Source organism: Rhincodon typus, chromosome 34 (assembly GCF_021869965.1).
Source record: "Rhincodon typus isolate 14 chromosome 34, sRhiTyp1.1, whole genome shotgun sequence".
NCBI classification, from domain to species: Eukaryota; Metazoa; Chordata; class Chondrichthyes; order Orectolobiformes; family Rhincodontidae; genus Rhincodon; species Rhincodon typus.
Window position 1 is genome coordinate 10,567,395 of NC_063365.1, and position 11,015 is coordinate 10,578,409.

An 11,015-nucleotide genomic window follows, 5' to 3' on the forward strand; every position below is an offset into this window, starting at 1 on the left:
AAAATCTAAAACTAGAGGACATAGTTAAGGAATAAGTGGACACTGACCCAATTAAAACTAAGATGCAGAGGAATTTCTTTTCCCAGAAGAAAGTGAATGCCTACAATTCTCTATCCCAGAGACTTGTGGAAGCTGGATCGCTGAAATTATTTAAGAAGGTGGCTAGATTTTGACATATTGGAGAGTTGACAGCAATGATGAGTTGGTATGGAAGGAGTTGATACCTAGTGTAAATCAGCCATGATTTTGTTCAATGATGGGGTGGACTTCAGAAACTAAATAGCCTACTCCTCCTATTCTGTTAGAAAAAGGCAAAAAACAGGTAAACTCCATAATTGATGAGAAAATAAATTACTGTCTTTTGGGAAGGAAACTGCCATCGTTAACTGGTCTAGCCTACATGACTCCAGATCTTCAGCTATATGGTTGACTCTTATGGGCAATTAGGGATGGACGACAAATGCTGGCCTAGTCAGTGTCACCATCACCCTGTGACTGAACTTAAAAAAATTACCAATAATGCCAAAAATGACAAGAAACCTTTTGTATTTTTAACAAAGTTTATTTGGTAAAAAAAGCCTCTTTGATGTTACATAGAAACAGTATAAAACAGAGTAGTCAATTGTGTCTTTCAACGTGTCAAACAGTTTCAATTAGTGAACTTTAAAAAATATGGTAATAACATCTCATCTACAAATATACAATGAAGTGACATACATCAGTTGCTGCACATCACACGTGCTCAAAATCACTGGGACAAATATTTGGTGGAATTGCTGCCTTTCCAACAATAATATTTTGTGAAAGTCTTTCCTTGAAGGAAGCACCTTGATTTTCACATTTTAAGGGACTTTACAACAAAAGGCATTTGCCAGCAGACACTAATCCTTCCTTATAGCACGTTGTTTCAGAAAATTGGAAGTTAAAAGTTGGATTTCCGCTAGATAATTTCAAATTGTTCTCAAAAACGCTGTCTCACAAAAGAAGCAATGATTAGTAAACGCCAATGTGTACAAAACAAGCAATTAATGAGCCTACAATAAACTCCAATGGCAGCTTCAAACACCATTAGTAAATTCAAACAATTGCCTCCAGCCACCAGCCTTAATGCTTCACAAAGATATTTTGTTAGCGCTGGTATGTTATTACTGCGTAAGGGTCAGGGAGATTACAATAGCTTTGTTAGGGGAGGACACTTTCAGTCCGGTAGATTCTGCAGCTAGAGAGATGGACTAGAATTTGGATCCTGGTTGCGGCAGTTTGGACAAGGAAGGCTGATCCAGAGTAATGTACTCTGGAGTTTTTAAAACTTAACCCACGTAATCGAGTAGAAGCTCAAAGATTCTCCATTTTCTGGGGAGTTCCTAAATTCCAGCAATTCTGTGTCATCCGGAGACACCAGGAATGTTCTGCAAGTTTGGGAAAATTCATAAACTCCTTCAGAGAAACTAGGAAGCTAATCACCTTGGGCCATCCTCATGGACGTACTAAAAAAAGTAAAAAAGGTAAAGTTTCCATAGTCCTGTTCTCTCATTCAAGAGGTGACAGGTGGTGTATTACCCTGAGGGTCAGCATGCCTCAGGCAAGGGACAGGTTTGGGATGGTGTGACCTGCATAATATAGTCAGCTGGTAGGAGACTTGGACTCTCACTGTTGGTGTCACTCTGCATTGCAAACCTACAGTCAACTGAGGTAATTGACTCTCCCCCCCAATCTAGATGACCGAAATGATAATATTGTACAAAACCCTACATCAAGACTCCATACACCCTTTGGGACTGCTAAGGCCTAAGGCATAATGGGAAGGGGACAACACCGAGACCATATTACTTGATTGTTGACTTAAAGAGCTGACAGTATGATAAGGTTATACCCTGAGAGTTAACACACTGGTTAGTCAATTGGTAGACTTTAAAGCACTTGGTCTTGCTACTAGATGCTGCCAAGGAATTATAGATCATGGGATTTGGATTTCCATCAGAAAATCTCATCTACCTTCAATGACTTATGGCCTACAAATAAAATTGCATTCTCGGAAATCACATTTCTGTGATTACCATTATCAGGAGATTAATTGGGATGGGAGGAGGAATGTAAAGAAAAACATAATACCTCATTTAAAAAGAAATATACCCTGACGATTAATAATCGTCAAAAAAAGTACTGCTGTAAATAATATTTCTCAATGGTTGCATTTTGTTCCATCACATTTGGCATAACAAATTTTCTAACCCTGTGAGCTTGCCTTGGAATCAGTTGGCAACAAGAATACAGTAAAAATATATCTGAAGGTGGTCATTTTTAAATGAAATTAAAAACAGCTCTGCTGACAAAGCGCATGTGCGCACCACACTACAGCTAAACTAGATTCAGCATGTAACAGACTGAGAATGTGGTGTGTGGCTAGCGAAACAATTGAAGTAGGCATGGTGAAGAAACACTAAGTTAACATGTGCACAGAACATCTTTAGTGTGATTACGCACTCATGCGCAGTATCCCAGCAGGGACAACCAGCTAGCTTCATTCCTCCCTCTTGTTCAGTTCTTGCTTTGCCTGTAAAGCAAATAGTGATGTTTTCAATAGAAAGTAGTTTTGAGTTCTGTTCAGAATTGAACATGCTTTACATCAATATAAAATAACCCTTCAATTAAGTTCCCCTTTGGGGGCCATACAAAAACAGGTTGTAGTCAAGGGTATGCTATAGCAGAAGTGTCCTGTGAATTTTCTTCATTAACCAGGGAGCCATAATGTGTACTTTATCAATGTCTGGCGTTTATCAAGAGAGCGTTGTAATTGTGGATGATTGTATGTTAGTTCCAGGTCCCATTAACTACCCAATGTTGGTCAAGTGTTACAATCTACAGTTATCCCAAAGGCTAAGGCAAGCCGCTAAACTGTAGAGTATACAGGTTGCAGGTATGAATCCTCAATTAGTGCTCAGTTTACTGATCTCAGCTGAGGCCATACTAGGGTTATGATAATTGGCCCCAACGTCTTTGCCTATGGAAGAATAGAAATATCACACAGGGTTCCCACTCCCAACTAGTGTCGAGCAACCTGAACAAAGTGTGAAAGCCTGGTGAAATGTTATTTTTTCTGCGGTCAAATAGCCCAGGACTCACTGACAAATCTCCCACATATGAACTTTAGGGAGGTGTTGGCCTGGTGGTATTATTGCTGGCCTGTTAATCCCGAGACCCAAGTAATGTTCTGGAGGCTGGGGTTTGAATCCTACCATGGTAGGATTTGAATTCAATAAAGAGTCTGGAATTAAGGGTCTAATAATGCCCATGAATCCATTGCTGATTATCAGGAAAACCCATCTGGTTCACTAAGGCCCTTTAGGGAAGGAAGCTGCCATCCTTACCCGGCCTGGCCTACATGTGACTTTAGAAACACAGCAAGGTTGTTGACTCTTAACTGCCCTCTGGGCAATTAGGGATGGCCTAGCCAGCAACACCCTCATCCCACGGATGAATAAAAAGACTGTGGGGTGGTATGAGACAAGGACTGCACCCTTAAAAGAGAAAGGAATGGATCCTTTCAGGAGAGAAAGCAAAGGAAAGTCGAGGTAACTGGAAATCTTTTCTTCAAATTACTAATGATTAAAGACTTGGTGTTAATCACAGAAAAATGCCAGACCCACGAGTGGATTTCACCATTAATAACAGATGTTAAAATCAGTGCAGGGGAGGCTTGTGACCATCCAAGAATGGGTTTAAAATGAAACCTATGGTTATGAAATGTTTTTGGCTTTGTCACTCCTGTTCAGTACTGGTGGCAAGGATGGAGAGCACAGTTATCAATGCACAATTTCACCCTCTAAGTAGCTCATGCAGTAGCTAGGAGATAATGCTACCTCAACACAGATTTAACCCTGTCAGGATAATTTATTCATATCTTATAGGCTGTCAGTTTATTGAAGTGATAACTCAAAAATATTGTATATTTGTTTTAGATGGAGAGGGCAATGAAAGAATCCATCAGTGGGGAGATCTGCAATTATCCGGCATGTGGAACATTTCTTCAGCCTGAATATTTTTCAAATGACAGCCAGTCAAAACCCAAATCAAATGAAGAAAGTGTGCATTGAGTGCAACATTCATGCAGGGGCATCAATTGTATCTACCACAGACTGTATATTTTACATGAAAAATTATGTAAATACAGATGCTTCCCACAGGACCATACTAATTTAATGCAATTTAATGCAGCTATAAAATTCAGTGTTAAGTCGCATTTATTTAAAATATATTCACAGGCTCATTTAACTTTAAGACGTTTGGCCCATTGCGCTTGTGCTTGTTCTGCATCCTAGCTCTTTGCTCAAAAACCCATTTTCCTCTTCCTTTTCATATCCTCTAAAATACGTACCTAATTTTCTCTCCAGGTCTTCAACAAGCTCAGCCTTATATTGCACCAATGACCAAACAACAAACCTCAAAGGCACACCATATTGAGATCAAGCCCCAAATGGAGATTTCAGTGCAAAATGCAGTCTGGCACTAGTACAGTATTGAGGGAGTATGCCATTGTAGGAGATGTCTGCTTTCAGATAAGACATTAAAATAAGCCTCTGTCTTCCCTCTCACATGGAGAGGAAATGCAAAAGCACAATTTCAAAGAGTAAGGAGATGGGGAAAGCTTCACCCAGTGTTTTGGGTCATACCTATCCTGCAACCAAATTGGCTTATTTGCTCATTATCTCATTGCAGGTTTGAGAGAGCTTGCTACACGCAAATCAGCTGCCATGATAACGAAATTACAACAGTGAGCACATTTCTGGTTTAAAATGTTTTTAGGCATTAAGGTTTTGAGTGGCCACTGTGTAAAGAAAATCTTTCCCTTACAGTTGATTTGAAAAGAGGCTATTTCCCGAGAGACGACTTTATTTACTGTATCATTTTAAGTTCATAAAAACTGTGCTCTTACCTATTTATTTTCCTTTCCCAAAGGTAAAAAAATTTGGAATGCAGGCAAATTTTCTTCCCAGTCTTCAATGTGGCTCTGTAATGCAAACAAAGTGTATAATCTTTAAAAATAAAGCCTTTGGTCTCACAATAATAGGATACAAGCATTTGTCTTCATTAGAGGTCTGAACATGCCCCCCAATTCTGTTGGAAGCAAACATTTTCTCCCAATAGGTATTATTTTATTAAGAGAATCAAGAACATATTAACCGTAACAATTTGAAAACATCAAACCATGACAGGGAAAGTTTATTGTTGAATCTCAACTTTCTTGAAAGTTTAAGTGCACAGTTAAATCAATCATGGAGTTGAATTCATCACAAAAAAAGTCAGCTAACATCAGTAAATTTCTATAAGCATCACTAACTCATTCTAGAACTGACACATGGAGTCAGTTACAGCTAAACTACATTCTTTTAAGTGAGAAATAAAAAGCCAAGAACACACTAATCAGGCTTCACATAAGCAATCCTTCACTGATAGTTCAACATCTCACCCTGAGCTTTCTTGCTATCACACCATTATCGCATTGGAATAGCAAAAAGCTTTACAAAAATCAACGCTCTTTACAAAGATGCTCACAAGGAGAATGCCTTTGCTGTGCGAAAGAAGCCTATTAATAAGGGTTCTGCACAAGTGCAAAGCATTTGTGGCTATTAAACACAGAAACCAGACGTTGGCAGGCATCCTGTGTATTTTAACAGAATTAGAACAATTACTTTTAGGACAAAAAAACACTCAAAAATACAAGACATAAACATTGAAGGCAAAACCATGTGGAAGTCTGTGGGAAAATTAAATGTGGGCATTCATTTTCTCCATAACTTATACAGATTTTAATTTCACATGTTGTAAATTTGTAATGGACAATGCAGTGCTTTCAGAGACTGCATATTCCATTTGTTCTCTTTCTTTTAGTTTTCTGATGTTTTTCTATCACATTTGGTCTCATTCACTGTGCCCCTACTGCAGGTTAACCTACCACTGACTGTGAATAAGGCTGTTTGCTATTAACTTGAGAAATCATTCTTACTGATCACTTTGCCATCTTGATAAAGTTCTGAGCAATTTCAGTTCAAGTGGGGCAATCTAACAGGGCAAGCACCTCAGGGAATGGGAGGAACAGTTACCAACGGGCAGAGATTTAATGATGTTACACAGCTTTCAGTTAGCAGCACTGATCAGGCGATAAACAGGAATGCACAGTACATTAACAAGTGTCCCGCACTCACATGAGTTGGAGGGGGCAGTTTGGAATGGGGATAACCTGTAATCCCCTAATGTTTTTCACATTGATCTGTGTTGCTCCACCTCTGCACATGCACCTGTTCAGAACTGCAGTTGGCTTCCCTTTGGAGAGAGAGAAAAAAATTGTGGTTAATTAAACTGTGTGATTAGTCCTCATTTTAATGTGGGCAAACAGATGCAGTTAACATGAACAAATATTTTTTACATCATGAGGATTTAAATTATTCCTCCATGCTACTTCATGGTCAGTGCCTTGGATCTTTTGATTAGGGATGAAATTCTGAGACTTTCGTTCAGACCCTAAGCCTCAGGTTAAACTCATTAATGCCATAGAGGCAACCTTTATAAATTTGTACAGGCCTTTACAACATGAGGAATAAGGGTAAAGAAGTCAATAAATTTTCTAAAAAAGTGATTATTTTGGGTCATTAGAGATGTGAGACTGTCTACTACCCTTAGCTATCAAGCAAAGGATTGAATTGGATCATTTTTTCAGTCATCATTGGACAAGACTCAATGAAAGATCTTTCACTTGCAAATCATGCATCCATTTACAGATAGATGGAATTTCATTCTGATTTAATCTAACTTTGTCTGGTCATCACTGTTTCTTTGGCACCAGCTCCCAAAGCAAAGTATGAAAGAGATGGACTAAAGGAAAAAAAAAAAAATTATCTGGTAGGACATCTTACTTTGTTAAAATGCATTGTCCCCCCTTGCCCAGATTTCCAGCATTTTATGTAACAGCAATAAACTAGCTCTTTTAATATCACACATGCTTAAATTCCATTGATTGTGTTCCTTCACCTCATACACAATACTGAACTCTGTGGCAGTAAGTTAGTTAATGGAAGAAACATGCACAAGCCCCATTAAATTCATTTTGAGCCAGTGCCTGTTTAGATGGAGCAGCACAAATTTGGACAGCAACTGGAATCAAGTGAGTGAAATCTCACCACCTACACAACACAGTTTAATCCAGAACAGCTGGTAACTCAGAACTCAGTTCAACCAACTGAAACTGAAGAATTTGGAGCAGCCAAGTTAGAAATTGTACACTATGGAGCTGTACTGGATACTGAGCCCTCAACTTCACTAGTTCTATTATTTCACAAATACATGATGACAGCTCTCAATCAGTTTTATTTATAGTCAGGAGCAGTATGTTGGACACATCTTACAGATGGCTTTACAGAAACAAGTTGTTGCATTTTTAAGCAGCATGCAACATTGACATGCATTTCCTAAACCACTAAATTTGTGTTTGGAATTAATTCAGAATCATTCAGACAATTTTTGCACATTACTCAAGGGGACATGTTCACAGTTTATACCCAGTCTAATACAACTCCATGGCAACTATTGTGTACTGTATTAAAATATAGTCTGCTCTGCCAACAGAACTTTGAGGTAAAGGCATGAGCTGTATTTACAAAGAATCAATTCAAATTGGATGATTTATTATTCAAAAAATGTACAAAACAGTCCCAAAACATATTCTCTATGTCAAGTACACAAATAAGATAAATATTTAGTCTGGAAAGCACTTTAACATTAAAAGCCTCCCTTTCAGCTTTCCAGTCCAATGTACATTCTTCTCACAGTCCATTTCAAACAGAAAGAAAAGTGCAGGAGAACAATGACTTTTGTCCACACTGAACCCTGCAGCAGTCACTTACCCTGGGTCAGGTTCACGCACAGAGTGCCAAGAAGCAGGAGTAACACTGCACACGTTTTCACAATCATGGCTCGTTGTTTAGTGGCGTTCACACAGGAGAAGAACCACAGCCTGAATCTGTCTCAAAAACAGCATGGCTTTGGCAACATTTATATTAACTGAAGCCACTCCTCTCTGGTTCTGATTGGACCAGAGGGATTATCTAAATGCCTCCAGGATGCAGTGATTCCTTCCTTTATAATCCTTTGGGACTTTTCAGTTTCTAAAATATACATACCTTTCATACAATAGTATCCAGCTGGTGTCCTATAAGTGTTTAATAGGGGCCAGAATAATATATAGACAAGAAAAATGTACTAATACGTTTTAGAAGTATAGATAAGTATAGAATAAGCTCTGAGTTTTAAAACTTTCTGACAGAGCTATGGATCCCTTTATATGGCTCAGTAGATACATACACCATGCAAACTTAAGAGTCAGGGAATTTCCAGAGTTGTTTCCTAACTTATGCCGATTCAGCATGTGGCATCGGGGTGCACATTTACTAGGGAAAGGCAGGGGGCTGTTGTTTGTTTGGGTTTTTTGGCACTACATGTCACCCAGCAGCAGAATATGAAGCTAAATCAAGGCTTCACTCGGACTTTTGCAAATACCTTTCAGCTTAGCAAAGCTAAACAGAACAAGACATCGCCATTGATTCAGATCTGGCACTAATTGATTGCGGTAAATCTTTTTTATTGTAACAACATTGAGATCATTAAACAGTTTAAGTGGTAATTGTAGTTCCAAACAGATCAGATATGAATCCATTATGGGACAGAGGAACAAACTCCATTCCTCTTCCCTCTGCTTTCATCTTTCTTTCTCAATAGTTTGTTAATTGGACAGCATTAATCTCTGGCCATCTTTTACTTCCAACCCCTCAAGCTATGACTGTCGACTGTCTTCCAGCCCTGTACCATTTACCAAGATTCCCCACTCCTATATAAACCTTTTCTTTGAGCATATGATCCAGTAGACCTAATCATTTTTGCACAAATATCATCTCTATATTGCTCATTCCAGCTGCACAGAAACTTCTCAAAATTCACTTCTTGCAGTTTCACATCTTTTGGAGGTGTTCTGGACCTGGACCTTATGACCCTGGATTATCTAATCACAATGGTCATCTTTGTAATAGTTGACAGATCTTCTGCAGGTAATGACAGTCTCATCATAAAGTCACAAGTAATTGTGAAAGCATGCCAATTTTTTTAAAAATACTGATTCTTCAGACACAAGGTTACATTAAAAAAAAGATTCACAGATTACCAAATAGAAAATTGCAGAAGGAAAGTTAAGACAAACATCAAATATATCAACTCAAGATAATCTTACAACAGTCAGAGCATTACACTTCGAGAGTGGCCATTTGGGTTCAATTCTGAATAGCAATCACTTGTCTCGATGTTGCAACTCATGGGAGTCAACAGTTTCACATGGAAAGTAGCAAAGGGGGAGCGATGGAAAAATTTTGATTATTCTAAGTAATCTTATTATTAGGATAAATTTGTAAGTTCATGAGTTCATAAATATTTTACTTCAGTGGAACTGACTTATTCAGTGTAAAAACCAAAAGAACCGTGGAAGTCTGAAACAAGAACAGAGATTGAGGAAGGGTCACCAAACCTGAAACATTAACTCTGATTTCTCTCTACAGATGCTGCCAGACCTGCTGAGATGATCTGATGTTCCTGCTTTGCGCTATCAGTTGATAAGACTTTGTTCCATAGAATGTGATCTATAATTATTTTCCACACTTACAAATTTCCTTCAAAATCACAGAACAAAATTATAAAATACTGTTAGTGTCAAATATTGCACAATAAATTACACCTACTGGGAGTTATCACTGTACAATTTATAAATTTAAGAATTAATGCAAATTGTGTAAATAGTTGTTTTCAAAAAGTAACTTTGAATGCAATTTGCAGTCGTTCGTGTTGAGCTAATATTTGGATTTAAATTCGATAGCTCTTGCATATGAGACACCTTTTCTTCATTTTACCTTAGCCTTCAGGTCCGTCTGCAACTGAGAAAACAGATTTTGCGGGTAGAAAGATTGCTTGTGCAGAATGTTGAACAGTGGAATAGTTTTTACATTTAGCATCTAGGACAGGGTACAGTATATCAATTATTTATGATCATGTAAAAACAAGTAACACGCACAACTATAATTATTGTTTCAAATTGGGAATATTCTACACTTGAATGGGATTCATCTTTGCTTAAATTGCAGACATTCAATCAGAATAGCACAATATGTTTAATCACTGTATCCAGTTCCAGATAAGTGCAATATAAAATATATGGTGCTGAGAAGTTTAAAATAAGTTCATAAAACCTAATGGTTCTGAACAGTAATTATCCATTAATTCAAGAGAAGAGAAAGACAAACCTTGTCATCTTCCTGAGGGGGCATTTTTTAAAAGTGAGAGGAGAGAGATTTAAAACAAAGGCATGAGGGGTACATTTTTTACACAGAGTGGTTTGCGTGTGGAATGAACTTCCGGAGAAAGTGGTGGATGCAGGTCCAGTTACATTGTCCAAAAGGTACTTAGATGTGTACATGAATAAGAAAGGTTTGGAGGGATATGGGTGAGGAGCACCCAGGTGTGACTAGTTTAGTTTGGGATTATGTTCAGCATGGACTGGTTGGACTGTAAGGTCTGTTTCTGCACTGTATGATCCCATGGCAATTCTTTGAAGAATTGCATAACAAAATTCTAATCTGTAATTGAACCTTTTGCTTTGAAACAAAAAAAAAACAGAAATTGCTGGAGAAAGTCAGCAGCTCTGGCAGCATCTGTGGGAAGAAAGCAGAATCCATTTCAAGTCTGGTGACTCGTCATCAGAAGAGTTTCAGATCTCCAGCATCTACTATTCTTTGTTTTACTCTTGCTTTGGAAAATTTGTATTCAAAGCAAACCATAATAATGCTTCCCAGTGCATCTTCCTGGCCTCTATTGATTTTTTAAAAATGTACATAATTTCAGAAAGCTAATTTAGATATATTCTAGAGTTCCAAATGGAAAGGGATATGGACATTCACAGAGTTAACTGGAGAGACGTGGTCAAT

At 38.1% G+C, this 11,015-nt stretch overlaps 1 protein-coding gene across 1 annotated transcript; it reads right to left on the reverse strand.

Moving 5' to 3' along the window:
• Window positions 1-546: 546 nt before the first annotated feature.
• cxcl12a (chemokine (C-X-C motif) ligand 12a (stromal cell-derived factor 1)) lies at window positions 547-8,009 on the reverse strand. Its single transcript, XM_020518274.2, has 4 exons — window positions 7,899-8,009; window positions 6,204-6,321; window positions 4,934-5,008; window positions 547-2,554 (listed from the first exon to the last, which is right to left on the reverse strand). Exons 1-4 carry the CDS (start codon window positions 7,963-7,965, stop codon window positions 2,539-2,541), a joined length of 276 nt encoding a protein of 91 aa, XP_020373863.1. The 5' UTR covers window positions 7,966-8,009; the 3' UTR covers window positions 547-2,538.
• Window positions 8,010-11,015: the final 3,006 nt, after the last annotated feature.

Coding starts and splice junctions, on each gene's coding strand:
- cxcl12a (XM_020518274.2), bottom strand. CDS start 7,965: ATGATTGTGAAAACGTGTGCAGTGTTACTCCTGCTTCTTGGCACTCTG. Junction 6,322..7,898: donor GTGCGTGAACCTGACCCAGG/GTAAGTGACTGC, acceptor CTCTCTCCAAAG/GGAAGCCAACTGCAGTTCTG. Junction 5,009..6,203: donor AACTGCCCCCTCCAACTCAT/GTGAGTGCGGGA, acceptor TTTGCATTACAG/AGCCACATTGAAGACTGGGA.